This window comes from Ochotona curzoniae, unplaced genomic scaffold, assembly GCF_017591425.1.
Source record: "Ochotona curzoniae isolate NIBS_2020 unplaced genomic scaffold, NIBS_Ocur_1.0 contig_2321, whole genome shotgun sequence".
NCBI classification, from domain to species: Eukaryota; Metazoa; Chordata; class Mammalia; order Lagomorpha; family Ochotonidae; genus Ochotona; species Ochotona curzoniae.
Genome location: NW_024465421.1, coordinates 9,376,715 through 9,402,123, shown reverse-complemented (window position 1 = coordinate 9,402,123; position 25,409 = coordinate 9,376,715). Strand labels below are relative to the sequence as shown.

Genomic DNA, 25,409 nt, shown 5'->3' with positions numbered 1-25,409 from the left:
GCTGCCCTAACACAAGTAACCCCAACACACAGAGGAGCAGTGGACACAAAGGACAATTCTCAAATTGAAATTTTCAAAAGAAATATGTTAACAAGCACATAAAGAGGTACCAAATTCACTAATAATGAGGGAAAAAACAAATGACAAGGAGCAAAGCCTGGGCAAAGCAAGAACACTGGCAGCCTCCCTCACGGAGGGAGAGCTGTGGCTGGGCGACGGCAGGGCAGGGAGCCCAGCCCCCGGAGTCCTGTGACACATCCCTATATGCTACCACCACGCCATTTCCCAAAGCAGCCTTCTCCCACGTCCACGAGGGGACAGACTGGTCTGTGCCGGCAAGGAGTTGGAGGTCATCAGGCAAAATGCTGGGGTGCAGATCCCGTGGAGGAGCCAGCAGATGACATCGGCCAACATGATACCATACAGGCCAGGTGCTGGGTAAAAGTCCTGGCACCACCACATCATTACTTGCTTTACAATACCCAGACACAGAGCAGGGGGAAGGTTTTACAGCATGCTGCCCAAGAAAAGGATGGTGCACAGAAAAATGGCTTTTCGCTATGAGGAAGGGGTACAGCAGGAGAATGGGGATGTGGGGGATTAAATAAAAATAATTAGAGGATCCTGATATAAACCTGTGATGCTCCAGGGCTAGCACTAAGCACCTGTGGCTTACAATGCTTAAACCATGCATAACAGCAAAGCAGGAGGGGTCGGCTTTGGGCTAGGGACCCTAGAGGGGCCACAACCCTCTTGGGGGATCAGTAGACTGAAGAGAATATCAAGAGGTCCCTTTCCTCCCTGGCCCTCTTCATCCTGCATGGGTACTACAGAGCTTTGCAGAGGCTCTGTGATACGGCAGCAGACAAGACAGAGAGGTTGGCTTTCACTAAGCCTTAAATTTTAAAATAGCTGCAGAAATGTTAAAAATGCCACTTACAGCATCTGCCTCTTTGCTTTGGAAAAGAAAGTTATCGTTCATTAACATATATTATTAATTAGCTGTAATGAATTTAACATAGTTGCTTTTAAATGAATAAATACTTATAAATGTACTTACTTTTAAATGGACATAACTCGCAAAGCTGAGGATATCTATATTTTCTTTTCTTTTTTTTTAAGATTTATTTATTTTTATTGGAAAGGCGGATATACAGAGAGAAGGAGAGACAGAGAGGAAGATCTTCCGTCCGACGGTTCACTCCCCAAGAGACCACAATGGCTGGAGCTGAGCCGATCAGAAGCCAGGAGCCTGGAGCCTCTTCCATGTCTCCCACTCCTGGTGCAGGGTCCCAAGGCTTTGGGCCGTCCTCAACTGCTCTCCCAGGCCACAGGCAGGGAGCTGGATGGGAAGTGGGGGCTGCCAGGATTAGAACTGGCGTCCATATGGGATCCCAGCATGTTCAAGGCAAGGACTTTAACCACTAAGCTATCAAGCCAGGCCTTATATATATATATATATATATATATATATTTTTTTTTTTAAAGAAAGATGTCCATAACTTTTTTAGGAGTAAAGGGGCCCCAAGGCCAAAAATCAAAGGATGATCAGCAGACCTAAAAGCCTGCACCAACAGGATGCTATGGGTGCCTGGCATAAACAGGGAAGACAGGCTCAACCCCACAGCTACCGGGGCAGAACCAGGAGGGACCAGGAGCCCATGCTTTACAAGTTCTCCAGCTGATTCTTTGGCTTAACTTTGTAAGAGTTCTTTATCTATTTGAAAGAATTATGCAGAGGGAAAGGCTGAGGCAGAGGGAAAGAAAGAGAATCTTCCATCTGCTGGTTCACCCCCCAAGTGGCTGCAACAGCCAGAACTGCGCCAGGTCGAAGTCAGGAGCCAAAAGCTTTATCCAACTCTCCCACATGGGCTCAGGGCAGCAAGCCCTTGGGCCACCTTTCATGGCTCTGCCAGGCCATTAACAGGGAACTAGATCAGAAGTAGAGAAGCCAGGACTTGAACCAGTGCTCATATGAGATGCCAGCATCGCAGGCAGTGGCTTTACCCACCACAACCACAGTGCTAGCCCCTTGTTCTAGCTTAATTTTTGCAAGCAGTGCATTAAAGAAAATTACCCAAAAGGAAAGCACTGTACAATTACTTTCCTAAAATAGATGCAACTCAATAAAATAGAAGGGCCTATCCTGTCCCAAAGAGGAGAAAAATGACAGAGTGATCAATACTAAGAAAATCAGGAGTGAAGAAGGAATGTAGGCAGAAAAAGCACAGACACAAAGGAGTGAATACCTAATTCAAACTGTTTCACAATAACTTTTTTTTTGCATGATGACCTATCTTTTTTTTTTTTCTGTTTCAAATATTTACTTTTATTGGAAAGGTGGATATACAGAGAGAGGAGAAGAGACAGAAAGAAAGATCTTCCATCTGCTGGTTCACTGCCCAAGCGGCCGCAATGGCCAAAGCTGAGCTGATCTGAAGCCAGGAGCAGGGTCCCAAGGCCTTGGGCCATCCTTGACCGCCTTCCCAGGCCATAAGCAGGGAAAGTGAAGCAGCCAGGTCTCAAACAGGCGCCCATATGGGATCCTGATGCAGGCAGGGCGACGACTTTAACCACTAGGCTATTTGTGCTGACCCCATCACAGTAACATTTAAAGCCACAGGATAGTGAGGCAGGGCTGATAAAGCATGAGTTTTGAAAACGAAGTTCACTTCTTATCAAACATGTTAGGTTCCGATAACACAGTGCCCACAAACTCTCACAAGGAGGCTTCCAGAACACGGGGAACTAAGGAACGGAGACACTGAGGCAAAAAGGACTAATACACTAATGCACAGAACAAGAATGAACATACAAAGACACTAGCTCATTTTTCACATCCCAAAATACACGGTCTACAATGAATACATGCAGTGAGAAACTGCTTTGCAGAGCATACCAATGACAGTAAGAGTAGCTAGCATTTGCTGTGTAGCCCAAGTGTTATAAATTTGACCTGCATATTCTCCTTTAATGCTCACATCCTCTGCCGATAAACTAAGGCTTGGTCAGAAGAAGTGTCTCTCCAGGTCTGCAGCTGGTAAAGAGAGCTGAGCTGGAAATCCAGATACGGCCCCGGAGCCACCCTTTCCAAAAGGCAAGTCACCTGGGAAGATTATACACCCAGGAAACAAGAGCAGTAAGAAAGCTGACATTACTGATTGGGAAAGGTCTAAAACCATATGCAAAATAACACTGAGACACAAAACACACACACGGAATCAGCAAAAGTTAAACACTGCTCAGGTGGGCAGAGATACTCATTGCCCCTTTTAAAGAACAATCTTTTACCATTATTTCTCAATGAAAGTGATTCTATCAATTTTGATATATCAAAGTATTTTAGACAGTTACAGGTTTTTCAAACTCAAGCTGTCAGCACGTGAAGGGCCCCATGCTGGAGCAGAGCCCCACTTCCTGCTGCTGTACAAACTTCAGACATAGCCCCAAGTTCTCTGTCAGAGGTTAACTGAGTGGCCTCACCTTCCCTGAGCCCAGCCAGGCCCTGGTGGCAACAGGTGCACACGCCACAGGGGGCAAGGACTATGGCACACACAGAGGCCTAGGAGAGGCCTCATTTCCACAGCACGGTCCAACATGCAGGCGCGCCTGCTATGGACTTGGACACCAACTATTCTGAGAAATATTCCATGCATACCCCTCAAACATTCATTTACGTTTACAATTACAAATATGTTCAGACTCAGTTCTTTGAAAGCAACCAGAACAGAAGGCTCAATTTAAAAAACATACAAGGGGAGAAAGACCAAAAGTCCAAGGAACTAACTCAGAAAAGGAGCTGCAGGGGGATTTAGGCAGGGCAGACGGGAGGTGGGGGGATGGCTGGGGCATGGCTCGTTCTGGGGACGAGGGCCCTCAGCATTAATTTCCTCTACAACAAGGCATGTGGTCAAGAATGCCCAATACTTTCCTCTAAGTTTCACTGCTTCACTTGCTGTCTGCCACGCACACACAGTTGCGCAAAAGCATCCAACCAACGACTGACAAGTTGCCAGCAGCCTCTCAATAATGAAGCAACATCTCATGACTTCACTTACATGTGTCACAGAGGGGACAAGAGAAAAACACCACATGAACATGCAGTTATTTTTGTTTTCTAAAAAGGGGAAGTATACCAGTGTAAAAGCTTAACTCCCTAGCTACCACTAACCACCACACACTCAATTTAAATTATTTTGCTTTTCTCAAACAAACTTTAAGACTTCAAAAAATGTTAATATTAATAGGCAGTTCTCAGTAAGCAGGCACTCTAGGCTTTGCTATATGAAAGCATTGCCAGTTCATATTTATATTACATAGCTTCACATATAAAACTGAGGCAACGCATAAAAGGTAAACACCTGTTTTGCTTTTCTTTAAGGTTTATTTATTTTTATTACAAAGTCAGATATACAGAGAGGAGGAAGAGACAGAGAGGAAGATCTTCTGTCCAATGATTCACTGTGCTGATCTGAAGCCAGGAGCCAGGAACTTCCTCCAGGTCTCCCACACGGGTGCAGGATCCCAAGACTTTGGGCCATCCTCAACTGCTTTCCCAGGCCACAAGCAGGGAGCTGGATGGGAAGTAGAACTGTCGGGATTAGAACTGGAGCCCGTATGGGATCCTGGCGCATTCAAGGGGAGGACTTTAGCCACTAGGCCACCGTGTTAGGCCCAAGCACCTGTTTTTGGTCTGATATTCACCTGATATTCCCTAACTTGGCCCCAAGAAAAATAAAGTCTACCATGTGCAAACTGGGTGAACTCAAAGCATACACCTAGGGGCCAGCACAGTGGTGTAACAAACGATCCTCCGCTTGAAGAACAGGTATTCCATACAGGTGCCAGTTACATTCCTGCTACTCCAGTTCCAATCCAGCTCCCTGCTAATGGCCTGGGAAAGAGCATGGTCCAAGGCCTTGGGTCCCTGCACCCATGTGGAAGACCCACAAGAAACTCCTGGCTTCAAACCAGCCCAGCTCTGTTGCAGCCATTTGGTAAGTGAACCAGAAGAATGAAATATCTCTCTGCTCTTCCCTCCCTCTCTGTAACTGCATTTCATCAAAATGACATGGCTTTCAGAAAGTAGCAGAAAAGGATCTCAGAATGTCACTGAGGGCCAACAGGAGTGTTTAGAAACGAACAGTTTCTGCTCAGTGGGTTTTACCACAGTAAACTGTTACTGTGAACTTAAACTAAATGGTAAGCTGGTCTCGAACCAGCTGAAGACAAATCAAATGTGAAAGAACTAATCTTTGTGAACTCTAAGAGAAACAACAAATTTGAAGATCAGCCAAAATGTGCAATAACCCAAGCCGCTCATTGAGTTGCAAAAATTAAATCTAAGTTGCATCTGCAAATTTTTCCTTAGCTGCTCAAATATAAAATATAAATCTACTAAACCACTTCAAAAAGTCTACCTACAGAATCATGGATTAAACAAATAAAGTTCACTCTTACAGGCTTTAAAGAGACTCTTGAACTCTGTAATAGCTTTCAATCCAAAGATAAAACAAATACCTAACAACTTTTAACCCAAATATAATACATAGAATTTGGAATAAATTAGAGTGCTATAAGCAATCCTCCAAACTTCATGATATATTTTAAATTGTAACACTGCAAGTGTTTCACTCTGCACCTACAGACAACAAGCTCCATCTGGGCTTAGGAGAGGCCTCATTTCCATAGCCCAGTGTCCTGGGAAAAGGAAAAAGACTTGGAGCCATTTCTTGTTAGCCACGGCCTCTACAGAACAGGAAGGAGAATGGGCTAGCTCACAAGATAAACTTTACTCAGAAAGCATCTGTGATCACTGAGTGTCAACAGGAGCTTGAGAAGTAATTCTGCTCAGACACAATTTCCCTTTCCATCCAACCTCAACATTAGCCATTTTTATAGGTGACCTGCACTCAGATTTTTCAAAAAGACTATTCAATAGTCAACAATCAATATACTACTGATTAACTACTGCACATAAGCCCAAGCTTTTAGCAAATTACTGCCAACCAATGGAAGCTCCATGCGAACTACTGCCAGCTGGACCCCAGTGTGCCTGGCCAAAGAGGAGGTCCCCTGAACCTCTTACATTCCTGGGCACTCTCCCTAGGGCAGCTGCCCAAGTTACAACCCCTGCAAGATGGTACAGTCCCCAGGTTCACACCAACTCATGACACGGAATACAGCCACGAGATGTGAGGGAAAGAGGAGATGAACCAAAGGCGACAGAGGTGGAGAACAGAAGAGCAAAGACGTGAGAGGCCAGCGTTGCAGCGCAGGTAAAGGTACCACCCGCAGTGCTGGCATCCCACACGCACCAGCTCCTGTCCTGGCTGTTTCACTTCCAATCCAACTCCCTGCTAATGGCCTAGGAAAAGCAGCAGAAGACAGCCCAAGTGCTTGGCTCCCTGCCACCAATGTGGGATACCCTGATGAAGCTCCTGGCTCCTGTCTCCTGGCTTCAATCTGACTCAGCCCTGGCTAAATCAGGGAGACAGATACAACTCTCTATGAGATTTTCAAATAAACAGATTAAAAAAAATAGAAGAAGATCAAAAGTGCCTTCTTGGGGAAGACGTATAACCCAGAAGTTAAGATACCTATAACTCATTTGTTGTGCCTAGATTTGATACCCAGCCTGTTTTCCAACTCCAGCCACTTACAGATACCCTGAAGGGCAACAGTGACGGTTTCACTAAATGGGTTCCTGCCTCCCAGCAGGAGACTTGAATTGAGTTCCCAGTCCCAGTCATTTCATGGGGCAGTGAAAACTAGACAGGCCCTCTCTTACTTTCTCTCCTCAAATTGGGGGGGGAGGCAGGGCACAAGGGGCGCACATCTCATGACAGCCAAGGAAAAAACAAGCCATGCTGTTCAAAGTACTGTATAAAGAAGCACAAGCACCTACGAGGACCAACAGAAAATCTGCTGCTCAGGAAAGGACCACGCAGAGGGAGGTGATGGACAGATACAGGGAGAATCAACTTCTGCACATGTTGTGGCTAGGCTGCTGCTGGGCCTGCAGAGAGGCCCTGCTGCCCTGAACAAGAGGAATGCCACAGGGGGCAGGCAGACCATACCACTTTCTCCTGAGGTCGGGGATGGCGGCGGAGTGGCGGCAGTGACGCTGTGTTTGTCCCAGACAGTCTCCAAGATACCTATCAAGAAGGAAAAAAACTGAGTACAAGAGATGTAGAGTCCAGCATATGAAAATCAGATTGTAAAAAATGACTTACTGATACCTGTGGTCAAACATCAGTATTTAAACATTTCTTTCCTCACTGTCCTTTTCTAACAGCTGTGCCTTACTCCTTCACTTAGAACTACCTCCAGGAAAGTACTGTCCCCATGCAGAGGGTTTCTACTGTTTTATTTTGACTTTGCAATGTGCTTCTCCCCACTACGGTCATCAACAGTGACCTTTACCGAGGCCACCTGCATCCACTTTAACTCTTACTCTCCTTGATCACTGGGCATTCTGGACCACTATCCACACCCTTGTTAGCACAGGGGCCTTTGGCATCATTCTTTCTTTGGGTTTCTCTGAGCTCAATTCTGGCTCCTGCTCACCAGTCATTGGCATAGCCAGCTTTCCAGGTGCCCTCGCCAGCCTTCTACTCCCCTCTCTCCACCATCTCCATAGGAATAATTTGTCCTCTGCTGTGGTTTCCACAAACCATACTCTGGAAGGCTCACAAGTGTTCCTTTCTCTCTCAACCCAAAATTCACCTTGACCATATCATAGGGCTTTTGAAAGTTCATGGACAATAGAATAAAACAGGAGTCTGTACCTAGTTATGGTGGTTTTTACACTCAGTTTCAAAGTTCCAGGGACCCACAGCAGGCCACTGCCCTTGGCGGCAGCAGCAGGCTGCTCACCTGTCAGGAGCCCGAGCACTGTCTGCACCTGCTCCAGCAGCAGCTTCCGCAACTCCTCTTTCCGAGCCACACTGAGGTCCTCCCGGGGACAAGCCAGCTCTTCCGAAGTTGTCTTCAACATGATCAGCCCAAGGGGGGTTGTCACAGGGGACTGGATCAACTGCCAGGAAAACACAAGTTCTGAGCACGGAATCCAGCTAATAAAGTACAAAGAGGCCTCAGTAGCATTAAATTTGTAAAGCAGCTCTGTGTGTGTTTAATCCTACATGAACAGACAACATAAATCAACATAAATCAACAGCAACCAACACACACTCACACACACTCACACACACACATGTACATATGTACTTCATGTGCCATCTAATATTTCAGTCAAGGAAAGACCATAGGTACAAAACAGTAAAAACTCCCACTGCCTAGTATTTTTAGTGACTCTTGCTCATGTTTAGATAAGCAAACATGCCCATGTGTTACAGCTGCCTGCAGCATCCAGGACACGAACATGCTATCCACACTAGCACCCTTGGAGCAATCAGTCTGAGACAGCACATGTCTGTACACTGACACAATCATCTAACGATGCCTTTCTCATCCCGTATCCCACCACAGCTGCAGCTGTACACTAGTGCTGTAAACAGAAGTGACTGGGAAGCATGTAAATCACTCTGGTATCTTTTCAACACTCAACTGTTAACCAAACTCTCCACCTCTAACTTGCTCTTCCATGCCTTGTTTGGGTCGAGCAGCAACATGCACATACCACTAACCTGCAGCAGAGTCACGATTTTGCAAATTCCTAAACAGCCAATCAAGCTACACTTTCTCTCATCTCTAATATTTATTCTTTCTTTAGAAAATTTAATTCCATAAGAGAAAAGGCACACCTTCAATAATAGCCTAACAATATTTAGGTCTTCTTTATTTTCACAAAACTCAGAGTACTTTTGCTTCCAGAAAGGATCAAAGTAAGTTGTACTAGAAGTCTGTTGAAGTATATGCTGCAATCTAAACAAAACCAACACTTTAGGCACTACAAATCACCTTTTTCATTAATCTCAATGAATTTGAAATGTAGCTTATCTCCTTATACAAACAGGACTGTTACTCAGACTACAAAACTCAGCTACAGGGCCCAGGAAGGCCTCACAAACTGACCCTCACAGCCTGTGTTTTCATCTCAGGAAATGTTCGCACCTTCCGTTTCCTTGCACACAACTCCAGAGCCAGTATCTGGCTTAGTAGTTAAGATGTCCACATCCCACACTGGAGCATGGGGTTCTCCACCTGGCTCCAGACGCTGACTCCAGAGGCCCCAGGAGGCAGGCCTGATGGCTCCAGTCCACAAGGAATGCATGAACTGCACCACCAGGCAGCTCACAGCTCACAAATACCATCCAGTCCAGGGCCAGCTGCTGCTGCCACCTGGGAAGTGAACCAGAGGACTGGAGTACCCGCTCCAATTATTTGAAAGGCAGAGAGAGTGAGAGAACACAGTTCTTCCCATCACAGACCCAGCAGAAGCTCATTCTACAGAGCCGTAGGCTGAGCCTTCCCCTGTGGCACCGGCATCCCCTAAGGCACAGATTCTAGTCCCAGCTGCTCTGCTTCCCCTCTAGCTCCCTGCTTATGGACTGGGAAAGCAATAGAGGACGGCCCAAAGCCTTGGAACCCTGCACAAACATGGGAGACCCAGAAGAAGCTCCTGGCTTCTGGTTTCGGATCGGCTCAGCCCCAGCCATTGCAGCCATTTGGAGAGTGAACCAGTGGATGGAAGTTCTCTCTCCCTCTCTGTCACTCCACTCTGTGTAACTCTGCCTTTCAAATAAAAATAACATAAACCTTAAATACATACAGATTTTTTTCAACTCAAGTCCCCCCACAAGCAGAACTATGTAAAACCCGCACCAATGAGCACTGTGTGAGAAATTCTGCCTAGAGAACCAGGTGTTCTGAAGACTAACATTGCACGTACACCCTACACAATTTTTCCCTTCATTTTCTGCACATCTGATCTGGTTCTAACACCAACCTCATTTCACTAATGCCCGGGGGGAGGAACAGGAAATGCTTGTCTCCGCTATGGGTCCCTATATAGCAAAGAGGAACAGACCCTCTATCAGCATCTCTTTCCACTCTGAGACCTCTGGGTTCTCCAACTGGACTCTAAAATTTGTCGTTTCTTTTTTCTCCCTGCTCTCGCTTTCCACTGTTTCTCCCCAGCCCCCATTCTTATGCTCACCCTGCATGACTGGTATACTGCAATCAGCAGTACACACCTTCCTGCAGACAGGAAGTATGTCTATGCTTAAAGAAAAAAAAATCCTACTACACAGAAAACCTACCTTAAAGTTCTCCCTTCTCTCATTGCGGGGTGGGGAGAGGGTCAGATGAAAAGATGCAGGAAACAAGAGACTGTGTGGAAGAAGAGCTTCTGCAAATGTGCACCTCCGCCTACCAGCTTGTATCCAAAACATTTTATTATTAAAAGGGGTTTCCTCTCATCTTTCTCACATTCACTATTTAAGCTCATAACACAGGTCATCTCCACAATCTTTTTTTAACAGACAGGAAATCCCTTTATGCTAAGATCAAGGGCAAGTTTCTAGTGAACTTCTGAAAAGGTTCAACAGTTTTTATTACACGATCTGATCCACCACAGAAGAAATAGCTTTGCCCCTTAGCTGTGTGGCCCCAGGCAGGAGACCAAGGGCCTGGCTCAGCAGCTCTCAGGAATGTAAGGAACAGGTTCTCAGAGGGAACCACAAGTGTGCTGACACATGTGCAAGGGAGACAGGGAGGAATCGGGGTATGCTTCACCTTCAATTGCTGCTTCTGCTATGGACAACCCACAGAAGCCTAAATTATTCTTCTGAGATCCCAAATCAACCTCTCACTGCCAGGCAAGGTGATCACCACCACTGTAACGTAAACTGCACAGATACCAAGTCAACCAACAGAGTCTGGAAGAAACAAAGAACTGAGCACCACAGACCATGAAGGAACTGAGCCAAAAAAACCCTCTTTAGGCGGTTTACTCAAAGGATCACATGGCAGGGAAAGAAGTCCCTAACTAGTTTGGTCTTGTTTACCAACACTGCAGAAAAGGTTTATTTTATCATTATTCACAGAAATGTCAGCAATTGAGCCCTGGCTCATATATCCCTAGATCTGTTGCATGGACACGTAACCAATAGGAAATACTACAAATGTAAAGGATTTTTTTAAATTTGTTTTTCATTGGAAAAGTCGATTTACAGAGAGAAGGTAGGAAGACAAAACAATCTTCCATCTGCTGGTTCACTCCCCAAATGGCTGCAAATTTCAGAGCTGAGTTAATCCAAAGCCAGGAGCCAGGAGCTCCTTCCAGGTCAGCGACATGGGTACAGGATCCCAAAGCTTTGGGCCATCCTCTACCGCTTTCCCAGGCCACAAACAGGGATTTGCATTGCAAGGGGAGCAGCCAGAACACGAACCAGAATCCATCTAGGATCCTGGTGCTTGCAAGGGCTTAATTAGACAATTAAGCCACTCTGCTGGGCGCAAATGTATCACCAAATTCAACCGCGCTTTACAAAGCAGGAAATGAAGGCTCACAAATGGCAAGTAGTGCTAAAAAAGCACATTTTACAGAAAGATGGAGACAGAACGCACCTGCTATTTAGGGCCTGGGACCCTTAGCCACAACGCCACATTTCAGCATCAACAAGGCTGCATGAGGTTAGAGTCACTTCTCAAGTAGCAAAAAGGGGAAATTGCAAAGGCCAGAGGACATGCAGCCTTTGGAAACCTCCACGACTGCTTCATGTAAAACAGGCTCTTCCAAATTCTCACTGATTAGAAACAATTCAACTTCAGGTTGAGACAGAAAAGGTTTGGTTCTTAAAGATTTTTTTTTCCTCTTACTACAAAGTCAGATATACAGAGAAACAGAGAGGAAGATCTTCTATCCAATGATTTACTCCCCATATGACCGCAACAGCTGGAGTTGCGCCAATCCAAAACCAGGAGCCTGGAGCTTCATCCAGGTCTCCCATGCAGTGCAGGGTCCCAAGGCTTTGGGCCAGCCTTGACTGCTTTCCCAGTCCATAAGCAGGGAGCTAGATGGGAAGTGGGGCCACTGGGATTAGAACCAGCGCCCATACGGAATACTAGTGCGTTCAAGGCAAGGGATTTGGCCACTAGGCCACCGCGCTGGACCCAAGGTTCAGTTCTTAATCCCAGACACTCACCCTAATTAGGCCAAAACAGCTCTTGCTGAATCACAGCCCTCTGCTCCCGGGCTTCCTGACACCCTGCCTTGATGGTCTCTCCATCTCCAACAGGCCCCCCCCAAGCTCCTTCCCAAAGACCCAGAGTTAGCACAGGGTCCCCACTGTGCAGCAAAGGGAAGAGAGCCAGGAAAGTCTCTCATCTCCTGCCCCACTGCTCACGGGCCTCCTGGGCATGCCTGGGGTGCTTTACACTTTCCTTAAATTCATTTATTTTTCCTTTAAAAATTTCATTTTACTTTTTCTGGAAAGGCAGATATACAGAGAGGAGGATCTTCCATCTGTTGATTCACTCCCCAAGCAATCACAATGGCTGGAGCTGAGCCAATTTAAAGCCAGGAGCCATGTGGGTGCAGGGTCCCAAGGATTTGGGCTGTCCTCTGCCGCTTTCCCAGGCCACAAACAGGAAGCTGGATGGGAAGTGGAATGCTCATATGGAATGCCAGGACTATAAGGCAGAGGATTAGCCAGGTGAGCTATCATGCTGTTCCCTCCACTTTTCCTCTGCTCAAAGCACTAGTCTCCCGATGCCCACAAGACTGACTCCGTCATTTGTATTCTAGTTCTGCTCCCATGTACAACCCCCTCCCCCCCCCCGGCAAAATCTCCTTCCTTCTAACCTGAAATTCATTTCCTTTGTGATATTTAGAATCACCTCCAAGTGATCATTTGCTGCATTGGCTTGCTGTTTGCTGAGGCTTCTATGCAGCAGGAGGGATTTGAAAAGGGCAGGTCCTTTGCATTTGCCCATCACCCTATGCCTACCATATGCTCACTAAGCACAAGACAGGCTGGTCCTCGATAGGGCCCAGAATAAATGCATGGTCTCTGCAGGGGAATCCAACCAGCCGTCCCAGACACAGATCACAGCTGAGTCTCTGCACAGAACAGACTGAATGAGGAACCTGTGCCTCTCTGAGAGGCGATCAGAGACAGCAGAGCCACAGAACTTTTGCTTTTCTTTTTAACTGCTGCATCATTCAAGTGGCTTGTGAGGAGAGCAGTTAGAACATTAGAAAATGATATTGTTCTAGAAAATTCTGAACCTGCAGGCACTGATCCTAAAACTAATTTTTCAAAGACCGATACTTCTATAACTCTACATAATGCTAATTTCCTACACACCAATATGGTCTTAGGAGCACGATGTTTCCAACTTGATCAAAGGAAGCCAACAAGCAGTGACATCACCTTTTCACGTCTCAATTCTCAATCACACAGAAGGAACACAGAAATCTTTTGTAATCCTTTTTTAGATGTATTTATTTAAAAGACAGAGTGACACAGAAACAGAAACGAGTCAGGGGCGGAAGGAGAGAAAGATCAATCTTCCATCCACTGCTTCATTTCCTTGCTGGTAACACCCGAGGCTGGACCAGGAGGAAGCCAGAGGCCAGGACCTTCACGCAGGTCTCTCATGTGGGTGAAGCAGCCCTAACACTGGGGTGGAATTCTCTGCTGCTTTCCCATGGTTCAGAAGTAGAGAAGTCAAAACACAAAGCAGTATCCATATGGACTGCAGGTGTCACAGGAGGCAACTTAACCTGACAAACCACAGTGACCCCAGGAGACACATGTTTCTGGCCAAACCTTTTCCACTAGCCTGAAAAGTCAAGCTGAGCAAAGACCTGGCAGTTACTCCAGAGTCCTCTCTCCCTCGGCCCCACCATCTGGTCCCTGGACCAAGTCTCTCGCCCTTCTCCCCTGCAGGCCTTACCTCTAAGCTACCAAGCCTCTAAGCCACCAAGCAGGTCTTGGCCTCAGATCCTCCTTGTGCTGCCCAGCTGACAGCTCTCCTCCTCCCTGCTTTCACTCGTCTGCCATCCAGACTCTAGCTGAAGTGATTGCGCCAACATCAAAATGGGGCCATGTTTTCTCACTTCTCACAAGTTTTCATTAGCTCTCAAGGAAAGACCTTGAATTCAACCTCAAAACCCCTCTACCTGCCCATCTAGCCTCTTAACCCTACCTACCAATGGCACGTCCTTAGCAAAAACACAAACCAGTGTGCCTACACCTCCAATGCAGGAATCATCACAGCGCTGGATAGCTGCGCCCCAGCACCTGCGACAGCATGGAACAGGCTTTCCGCTTCTTGCTGAACACAATTTCACAAAAGCTTAACGAAGTGACCGGGTTCCCCTCCATTCTTTTCACTGCACACAGTATAGCACGTCTCAAGAACACGGAGGGAGGTGAATGCAACCATTATCCTACCATCATCTGGCAGCCACAGCTCCTCCGGAACACGACCCTGAAAACGCCTCTTCAAGATGAGGAAATAATCACTTCTACAAACCGTACAAGATAAAGTTCCTTATGTAGATCCTTACCTGTAAAATGTTAGTAAAAAAGTCATGGTAGAACATGGGCCAATCCTGACGTCCAATATCAACAATAACTTTGCAGAGTTTGTTCCGGATAAAGTAAGGTAAGGTTTTATGGTGAGCCAAAAGGAGTTTGGGCAGGCAACCTCGGATTTCCATCTTATCCTGAGATGGGACCCCAAGCCACATTTTATTGATCAGATTCTGGAAAAAATAATAATAATATGTAAATATATATGCATACACACACGTATCTTCTAAATTAGAAATTTATATGCATGAAAATAACTGACTTTCACCCTGCAGTTATCTATACCATCTCAATAAACAAGCAACTTTCAAAACTAAGTTTAGAGTACTTTGGTAATAAGTGTAACAGAAATCTTCCAACTCATAACACAAGCCCAGACTGAGGAAGATGTGCTGAGTAATTCAGCAGTAGTAAAACGCTTTATGGATAAAAACTTTGCAATACACCACTGTCACTAAAAATTAGTGTCAGAAGCAAGTGTATCATTTTAAATAGGAGAATGGCTGGGTGCACAACGACACCACTCCTGTTTTCTTCCTTCTTATGATGATGTTTCCATACATAGTTAACTAGGTTGGGAAGGGTCAAAGGTTAGGGGAAAGTAGGTAAGACCACTGTTTCCACATTTTCTTTTTACTTCTTCCTGAATCTGGGGGAAGGGTAAGATAAGGGGAGAATGTGCACCCAGCCTCCCAACAGCCTCTGTCCCCAGGATGGGGAACCCTAACCCATCCCAAGATCCCCAGAGTGGAGCATGATCCGAGGGACCTGCTCAAGTGGTTTCACAGTTTTGAAATGCTGTTTATCACACAATCCAAGAATGAGGAAATCCTTCCAAGGTCCATTGGATGACATAATCCACCTTAGGCTCCCCATTCACCCAGATACCTGCTGCCAACACTTGGTTGGGGTAGCTGACCAACTTGTTCTGCCCTCCTTCCTCTGCTATGGTTCCCAGATATCCTCTGCAGGCCCCAATGGACTGCCATATCCTCCATGTGCATCTGGGTATTCTGTCCACTGCTCTGTAAAAGCCACCGAGGAGGCCCAGCTCTGACACACTCACTCCGTGGTCAGACCACAAAGCCTGTGATTCTTCCCTTGATTGGAATTCTGAGTCCAGTGGTTCAGTTGAGAGGATCCACAAAGAAGGTGTATGATGTGATCTCAGATCTGACTCTTGTTGTGTGCTTACCAGTACGGGGTCCAGCTCTGTCCATCCACCCACATCAGCCTATCTACACACTAGCAGTTCCAACTGCTGGGTCAATTCTGTCTCCAGCCCCATCTCTTACATAAACCAATGGATGCTATGGCCCAGCCCAACCCTGCCCACCACACACTTGGCCCTCACGTATACTAGTGAAAGTTGCAGCCTAGTAGGAGTTGGAGCAACCCCCAACAATTCCCAGCAGGCCCGCCCTGATCCCTGTTTCCTTGCCAATTTGTACAGCAAACTGGTCTAGTCTGTCCCACACCCATTGAGATCTCATACATGTCAATGAGCATCGAAGCCTAGCTTAACCCAACCAACTCCACCATCCAATCCACATTCATGTCTAGCCAGGTCTACCCCCAGTCCTGGTTCTCATGCGTACAGGTGGAAGCTGCAACCCAACAGAGAGGAGCCCACAGTTTCCCTACTGAACCTACTCCCAGCCCTGAATCTTGCACTCTCCAGCTGGTTCTGCAGTCTAGCTGGACAGGATCTGCCCCCAGTCCCAGCACTTGCCAGCTGGTGCAGCGGCAAAGCCCAATCAGCCTACTTACTGCAGCTTATGCATGCATAAGTGGGTACAATTGGTTAGCCCAGCCTGGTTCTCCCCCAACCCAGCTCACATGCAGACCAACAGGTATTGTAGCCCTGCCTGGTCTGGCCTGCCCCATCCAAGTTTTCTCATGCTTGCCAGTGGGAACAGTGGCTCAGCAAGGGAGCCCTCCTACCAAGCTCGCTCCTCTTTCCCCTGAATCCATGTGTGTTGGTAGACGCTGTGGCCCAGTCTGGCAAGCCTACTTCGCCTCAGCATCTGCCAGTGGGTACCATAGCCTGACTCAACCCACTCCCTGTTCCAGCTCATGCTAATGGTGACACCATTACTTTTGAGAACATCATATAAAGCTAAGTTGGGGGAGAAGCAGAATATAAAGTAACACAAGTAATATGATTATAATGTGAAAATTTTTCAAGGTGTACACACAAGACAACTTGGAAGAGAGTTTATATTAAACAACTCGCTGTGCTTAGATGATGATATTAATAGCTCTTCCCCATCCTCCTGGTAACAGGGAAAGAACAGTTGTATGTTCCCACAGCGACTCAGCTACTGAGTGTAAAGGTGATCAGCCACCTGAGCCTTCCAGGGCGAGGAGGAACAGGTGCCTGGGAAGAATGGACTTGCAGGAATAAGGGAGCATGTGGGAAGAGGTCTGGAAGCCCATCTTGCACTACAGCCACCTGCACAGCGCGGCCAAAGCCTGGTGCCAGTGACACAGCAATGCAGCTATCAAACACCTTTCAGAAAAGTATAAAATGACCCAACTTACCTCAAAAACCGTTAAACTGTACATCATGACATAGTCATTCCTAGTGCTGGAGAGAAAATACAGGCAGAATCTCCAGGCTCCTATCTGCTGGGCGAAGTTATTAAGAAGCTCCTCTGGAAAAGGCAAATTACAACAGAAGAGGACCATAAAAATACACGAAATCAATGAACAGTTGAGCCTACTTCTTTAAACATACCTCTCCAATGTAATGAAAACGTCAAAATCAACCACAAAACTCACTTAATTCTTCATGAGAGAAAGAACAAATCATATATTTTTTGTCTTTGAGGTGACCACCAACACTGGCAGGAGTTTTTAGCTATTAAAAAGCCAGTAACTTTGTAATGGGTACTTTTTTTCTTAGTGAAACTTTCCCTGGGAACGTTCTTATTTAATAAACTAGTCTGTGGATAGAAAGTTACAGCACTGATTTTGTCTTTCCAAAAATGATGGATAACGTATTTCCTCTGGGATACAGGCCGTTTCTCCTCACTGCTGCTTTATAAATCTTTAGAAAAGGGCCCAGTGCAGAGCCTAGTGGCTAGGGTCCTTGACCTCACCAGGGTTCCATATGGCCACGGGTTTATATCCCGGCTGCTCCACTTCGCTTCCAACTCCCTCCCTGCCTATGGCCTGGGAAAGCAGAGGATGGTCCAAAGCCTTGGAACCCTGGACCTGCGTGGGAGACCTGGAACAAGCTCCTGGTTTTGGATCAGCTCAGCTCCGGCCATTGCGGCCAACTTGGGGAATGAACCATCGGATGGAAGATCTTTCTTTCTCTCCTTCTCTCTGTAAAATCTGCCTTTCCAAAAAAAAAAAAAAAAAACAAATAAATCTTTTTTTTTAAATCTTCAGAAAAATCTACATTATTCACACATTTACTAAATAATGGCAGTAAAAAAAAGATTAAGACTAACCTCACAAAGAAAAGATACGGAGAAAATGCAAGAGGTCAAGATGGCAAACTCTCTTCACATGGGTCAATTTTATCTTAAAACAGCACAAACAACAACAACAAAAAAAAGGTGGAAGGAAAAGAAAAGAAAAGAAACCCAAGGTTGGCACTCCGCAGAGTTGGCCGGAGCAGCTGTGTGCACACCTCAGGAGTTGGCCAGGGTTCTCCTCGACTGCGGGAGGTGCCAGCACACCACGATCTAGGCAGGCTCCCACTGAGCCACTTGTACCTGACACACTTGCCATGAAATACCATCCAAAGCGGGTCATATGCACAGCCCAGTAACAGGGGAAGCCCTAGAACTGCAGGAGACCCAAAGGTGCAGCTGCTCGTTGTAATCCTAAAGGCACAGCTCTTACCTCCGCTACATCTCAAACTAAAAGCCACAAGGCACCTCATAAAAAAATCCCAGCGGGCCTGGCACAGTAGCATAGCCTGGTAAGCCTCTGACTGCGGCACCAGCGTTCCTCATGGGAGCTGGTTTGAGTCCCAGCTGCCCCACTTCCCATCCGGCTTCCTGCTTATGGTGTGAGAAAGCAGCAAAAGATGGCTCAAGTCTTTGGCCCCCTGTATCCATTTGGGAGATGTAAAACAAGCTCCTGACTCCTGGCTTCAGATTAGCTCAGCTCTGGCCATTCATTGTAAGCCATTTGGGGAACAAGCCAGTGGATGGAAGATTCTCTCTCTTTGTCTCTCTCTCTCTTTCTGCAATTCTGCCTTTCCATTTAAAAAAAAAAAAAATCCACAAAAGGAAGCTGACAGCCTGTCCTACTGATGAAGCAGAGGTTTCTGTGAATCCTGCAGATGAAGTCAGGCCAGAGACAATGGCTATGGCTAGGAAAGAAGCACTCCGGGCTCTGCTCTGAACTCTGCCACTCATTCACTGTGACCCAAACACGGCAGTGCTCCCCAGTGCTCCCAGCTCCTCCAGGCAGTCTCTCAAGGAACTTGCCAACAGCATTGTCCAACAAAGGCCTCCTTCGTTTCTCCCACCTAGTTAGGAAAACCTTGAGCTTCTTCTAAGACAAGAAACAAGAAGTGATTCCAACCCACATACTCAAATAAAGCTGAGCAGCGCCCACTGGAGAGAACCAAATCCCTGGCTTTCCCTTAGCCTGCATTTAAAAAGGATGCGCATAGCATCTGGTTATTTAAAACCATTTTAAAAATATTAGAATGTGAATGTGCTCCAAAGGTTACACTTTCAATTCATGAATCCAAGAGAACAAGATTTTATTTTCAAATCAAAATCTAAGGGGGAAGGCCAAAGCACTTCAACTGAAGAGAAAGTGAAAAAATGAGTTTTGGGGATACAGCATACTCTCAGAAGGGAAAGATCATCCCCCACCATTGTAAAGATCACTACGGGCATTTTTCCTTGTAGGTCACACATAGCACAAGACTGCCAAGGGCATGAGTCCGATGCCAGCAGGGCAGCCCCCTGGGTAAGGAGAGCCCAGGGAGGCAAGCAGGGCTGTTCCAGGCCACAGGCCTGCGCCTCTCCCGGGTGCAGCTTCTGTCAGGTAGCCCTAGTGATAAACACTCTGGCTCTCCACAGTACTCTCCTTTGGAAAACAAAGGCGAGGGGGGCACAAGCTCGCAGGAACCACCGAGCCCAACAGTAAGAGGGTCCATGGCAGCCTTTGCCAGGACCAGAAAAGTAGGGGCACAGAGACGCAGCCAAGATCTGCAGCTCACCTGAATACTCCAGCCCCAAAAGGGCTTGGGACAAAAAACGGAAATACCCCTAAGGTTTATCAGGCCAACTTAATCTAGAAAAGCCAATGGAGACAGAAAAACGGTCTCCAAGCTCCCGGATCCACAGAAAAACACTCCCGAGGAGGCAGAAATAACAAACCTAAGGTCTACACACAGCCAACAGGACCCCACCCCCCAGGGACAAGCTTGCAGGTGTGGTGGTCTCAAACCCAGACTAAGGACTCAGAGGTGGCAACACAGCACTGGGACCACAGTGCCTGTGTCCTTGAGGCAGAGAGCTGACAACTGGACACACCGTACTGAACAACAGGCTTTGGTGAAAACTGTGTTCATGAATACAAAACCCCAAAATACATTCTAGAAAGCATGGAGAACCTGAACTGATCAAACCTATTACATCTCTGCTGTTCAAAGCCTTCGGTCACCCAAGCTTAAAGAATGGGGAGTCTAACAATGAAGAATAGAGAAATACGTCCCTAACAGTACTCCAGTGAAGGGGTCAAGCACAAGATTAGACATTTCCACACCAAAACATGTCCAGATTTATTTTATTTATTTGAAAGCTACAGAGGGGAGTGGTGAGGCAGAAGAGGGATCTTCAAACTACTGATTCATTCCCCAATGGCCACCACGGCCAGGGCTAGGCCAGGCCAGAGCCTGGAGCTTCATCTGGGTCTCCCACGTGAGAACAGCAGCCTAAGGACTTGGGATGTCCTGCACCGCTTTCCCAGATGCACCTGCAGGGAGATACAGTGGAGCAGTCGGGATTCAAGGCAACACCCGTGTGGGATGCTGGCATCGCAGGCAGCGGCTTTAGCTGCTGTAACAGCTCCATGCTTTCTTCTTTTAGGAACAAAGTTGAAGAATGGTTTTCTGCCTGACAAAAAGGGAGTCGGGGGGAGTCCTCTCTGTGCCTCTGCAGTAGCTAGGTGTCCAGGCCTCAGAGATACCAAGAGACTGGGGCCAAAGGAGCATGAACTCAAGGGGAAAACATCAGCTTGACCAGCCCAGGCGGCCATCTCCACTGGACCTGCCCTGAGAGACAGCTCCTTGCATCTCAGCCCGTTACTTACCTATCTCACGCTTTCTTTCATTGGTTGTACAATCGTGGAAAAATTCTGTCATCAGACTTTCCAGTGCCCTGAGCGAGGCTTCTTCAGATGCCTAACAAAAGAATTTGAAACCCATCAATGAACTGCATCTTCAGCTTGACTGCTCCCCAGTTCGTCCGGGTCACGCTCACCAGCAAGAGCAATGCACTTCCTCAAAACGTTTCAGTTCAACATTCTTCAAATGCACTGCAGAAGCCAGAAAAACTGAAGGGGAATTCCCAGCTGGCTCCAAACCCAGTGTTCTAGCAGCTTCTACAAATGCATGTCATTGTCCAATCGATTTTCAATTATGTATGCTCGGGAAAAGCGAACAAATAACTCAAACTTCCATTTTGGAAAGATGAAGAAGGCAACTTAACAGTTTGTAGCCCTGCCTGAGCAGACAGAGTGAAGAGACTTGGGAAAAGACTCAGGGACCGGAACAGACCACCTGTCCCTGACGCATCTGCCCACGTCTGAATTATCAGCCCTCTTTCTGACTCAGAGCAATGCTATCACATGGCTGCCTGGTTCTGCCTGGGGCTCCTGGGGGACAAGAGGGGCTTCAGCAGTCACCCACACTCAGCACTCAATGAAGATGAAGGTGAAACCGAAAGTTTTGCAGAGCAGGAGTTCAAAATGAGCACCTCTGAGCCACAGCCTCCCGGATAGCCATCACTCCAGCCCGAGTGCTCAGGTGCTGAAGGAGAGGACCCGGAACCATGCCCTCGGTGCTCCCCTCCACCACTGCACATGACGCCCCAAACCCAGTCGCCTTTCTCTCACAGAAGCAGGGGAACAGTGGTTACTGCAGTGAACCCGAGTAACCCTCCACACCCTGTAGCGTCTCCCAACCGAGTGGGTGCAATCCCTCCCCAGCACTCAGCTGCCCTCTCTTCTCCAAGCGCTCTCCTTTACCCAAGGGGCCCTACTCTAACATCTGCATTGTCAACAGTACAGGGCAGGGGCCTCCACCTGCTAACTTCCTTCTGTGCTGACAGAACTTCAGCCACCATCAGAGGCTGAAGCAGCAATGCTTAGGACGGATACCAACTGCCATGCTGAAGCTGACTTGTGCAAGCTCACATACCTCACTGGTTCACACAGGGCCACTACACAGAACACGGACCACGTTCAAGCAGTGCCAGACACAACTGTCTCTCCCACAGTGAAGCCACAGTATGAAGACGGCAGTAACAACTGGACTGCCAGGGGGAGTGCTACCATAGTTTTGGCACTTGTGCATCTGTGGGGCCTTCTTGTCTGAATTTTTTTTTTTTCTGATAAAGATGAGCCCCCTACTCTTCTTCTAAACCTTGACATCAGCTTAACTGAAAAATAACCTTAACTTACCTACAACTGCAAGCTGCAAAGTGACACTAAAACAAGACTGCAATTTTACAAAGTCTGCTTCGAGCGTCTGTCATTGTGGTGCAGCAAGGTAAGCGCCGTGGTTTACAGCACCAGTTTCTCATACTCAAGTATGAACTTAGGTACTCCCGATCTAGTTCCCTGCTCATGCAGCCTGGGAAAGAAGCAGAGGATGCCTCAAGATGTGGGCACCTGTCATCCACATCAGAGACCTGGAAAAGTGGCGGGCTCCTGACTTCGGTCTCGCCAGCCCCAGCCTGCCTCCACTTGAAGAAAGTGAACCAGTAGACAGAACATCTCTTCCTCACTCTGCCTCTCCTTTCTGTCTCTGTGTCTTTGAAATAATTTAAACTAAAATGCTTCTCTGCACTTACTGACACTGTAAGCAATTTCTAAAATGAATGTGAGAGCAAAATTTGGAGCAACAGGTAAAATGCCAGATGGGGAGCCTGGCACAATAGTCTCATCTTGATTGCATCAGGATCCCAAATGGGTGCCGGTTCCTGTCCTGGTACTCCACTTCCCTTACAGCTCCCTGCTTGTGGCCTGGGAAAGCAGTGGAACACCACCCAAAGCCTTGGGACCCTGCACTTGTGTGGGAGCCCCCATAAGAGGCTCCTGGCTTTGGATCATTTCAGCTCTGGCCATTGCAGCCACTTGGGGAGCGAACCAGCAAATGAAAAATCTTTCTCTCTGACCCTTCTTCTCTCTGTAAAAGCTGTCTTTCCATTAAATATATATATATATGTTAAAAATATATATATTTTAAAATGCCAGTTAAGACCTCTACATCCCAGAACAGAGGTTATGGGTTCAAGTCTCAGCTCTGCCTACAATCCGATTTCCTGCTAATGTGCACCCCGGGAAGTGGCAGGTGATGGTCCCTGTCATGGGAGACCTGGACTGAGCTGCAGGCTCCAGCCTGTCTTGGCCCCGACTGTTGTGGGCATCTGGGGAGTGGACCAGGCGCAGATGCAATGTCTGTCTATGTCCCTCTGCCTTTCAGATAGTTTAGGATAATAAAGTAGAACAAATTTATGTAAGTAAATAACTGCTTGGTCTGGTTTGTAAGTCAATTTCATTTGAAAAAGGATGTGCTGTTACCAATTTAAAAGCCTATGGGAAGATACAGAATTAAGGAAACAGCACATTAAAGTAGCTCATTCCCAAAACAAACAGAAAAAGAAGTATGTGACAAGCTAAAATCGGTAATTTAGTTAAAAAGAAAGCATTAGTTCTTCTACAGCTAACATGGGTTCTGAAAACTGGGACACATATTCAATCACACTCCATTTCTTCACAACCTTGACTAGCTCTCCAGCAGAGCCCAGAAACCCCAAGCTCCCCGCAGCCAGGGCATCAGCTGCCAGCTTCCTTCGCACCGGTTCTTCAGGCAGAAGGTGTAGGATACCAATTACAAGCAAGTTCCTGACCAGCTCCCCATGAATCCCACATTTCCATTGCCAGCCACACCGACCCCCACACCAGCCAACCAAGACGCTAAGGACTCCTACCAAAGTGAGAAGACAGCAGTACCCCAGGAATCCGAGGAAGGGGTGCCTCAAAGAAGGATCTGTAAAAGAGCAAAACTCCAAAACCTAACCTAATCACCTCGGGCTCTCCACAAGCAGATGCCGGGTTGCTGGCATTTTCAATCCTTTCCTGGGGTACAACACTACACCTCCTCCCGGGCAGGAGGATCAGGTGGAGGTCCATTCAACGGCAACACCCCACCTGTCAGCAATCTCCTGATTCGTAGAACCACTCCGTTTTTCCTGGTCTTAGACACCAAGTGAAAACAGACCAGAGCAAGGCCAATGCAAACCAACAGTAGTGAACAGGCCCTCCCTGAAAACTAGAGACTCAAGCCCTTCAGCTTATGGGCTTCAACCCAAACCTTTGCAACAGTTTTTCAGATGAATTTTCAAAATGAAACTGCAGACATGTATGGGGTTGGAGTGGGGAGGAAGTGGAGGAGGCCGAGACTTCGCTGACATCACACTATCAGAACAAAGGTAGAAAGACATACAAGGCATGTTTAAGACTGCAAATGGGCCAAGACTAGCAGAGAACCCCTCTCCCCAGGAGCAACACGGCCCCTGGAATCTTGGCTGGCTACTGCACGCAAGGGACAGAGAAAGGGTCCAGACTCTGGTGGGCTAAGGAATTAACCGCAAGTGAGGAAGGGACTCGGCGCCTCACAGACCATGCAGACTACACAGACCATGCAAACTACCAAGATTACACACAGACCACACAGACTACACTTTCAAGAAATTAAAGTGACAACACAAAAACCAGTGCCTACATGGGAAAACGAAAGAAGGCTTCAGTTCCCAAGGGCTAGTCAATTCCTTTCCTGCACTGCAGCAAGTACCCCGTGAAGAGCACTCAGAACTCAGCTGTGCCTACTGCCTCCCATTACGGCTCAGAACTGTATACAAGCCCCAGGCCTTAAAGCACTAAGCAAATGTAAGATTAGCTTAAAACTAACATGGCCACACCAAAAATACCAGTTGGATTAGATATAAAATGTGAAAAGAAAAGTAAGACAATAAAGCATGATTGTGGGATAGGAAAAATTTTCTTAAGCATAAAAGAAAAAGACAAACAAACTGGAATGTGAGGTGACACAATAGACAGTAAAAGAATGCCAGGAAATAGGAGAAGATTTATAATATGCTTAACTGATGGAGAATTCTTAAGTGGGACAAAATAATCTCTATCAACAAAGAAAAGGGAACTTTTCTTTTTGACTTTTTGGACAAGTAGTTATTTATAAGTGAGACAGCATTCAAATAAGCAAATGTCCAATCTCCTAAACCATCAGGGAAATACAAATTAAAAACAAGATAAGGCTACCATCTCCTCCAGAGTGGCTAAAAAAAACAATTCTTTAAAATTCATTTTTTAATTTGGAAGTCAGAATAACAAAGAAATGGAATGACAGAGAAAAAGATTTTCCATACATTGGTTCACTCCCCAAATGCCCATATTACCCCGGGGCTGGGCCAGGCTCAAGTTAGGAGCCTGATGTTCCATCCAGGTCTTCCACAGGACTGGCAGGGGCTAAGTACTTGGACACATCTTCTTTCGGGGCATGTTAGCAGGGAGCTGGATTGGAAGCAGAGCAGCTGGAATCAAATCAATATTCCAATATGAGATGCCCACATTGCAGGTGGCAGATGAGTCTACTGTGCCACAACACAGGCCCTGGCTAAA

At 46.8% G+C, this 25,409-nt stretch overlaps 1 protein-coding gene across 4 annotated transcripts in view; it reads right to left on the bottom strand.

The window, feature by feature from the left end:
- The window catches only part of XPO6 (exportin 6), a 103,391-nt gene that overhangs the window by 51,507 nt on the left and 26,475 nt on the right, over window positions 1–25,409 (bottom strand). For 3 of the 4 annotated variants that reach the window (XM_040973165.1, XM_040973164.1, XM_040973162.1), the window contains exons 2-6: window positions 20,799–20,889; window positions 17,052–17,164; window positions 14,483–14,680; window positions 7,879–8,038; window positions 7,080–7,157 (exon numbers count right to left, since the gene is read on the bottom strand). In XM_040973165.1, the coding sequence (XP_040829099.1) occupies window positions 7,080–7,157; window positions 7,879–8,038; window positions 14,483–14,680; window positions 17,052–17,164; window positions 20,799–20,889 (640 nt within the window). Of the gene's footprint in view, window positions 1–7,079; window positions 7,158–7,878; window positions 8,039–14,482; window positions 14,681–17,051; window positions 17,165–20,798; window positions 20,890–21,873; window positions 21,878–25,409 lie in introns of all 4 variants that reach the window. The other variant, XM_040973163.1, reaches the window with a different exon arrangement.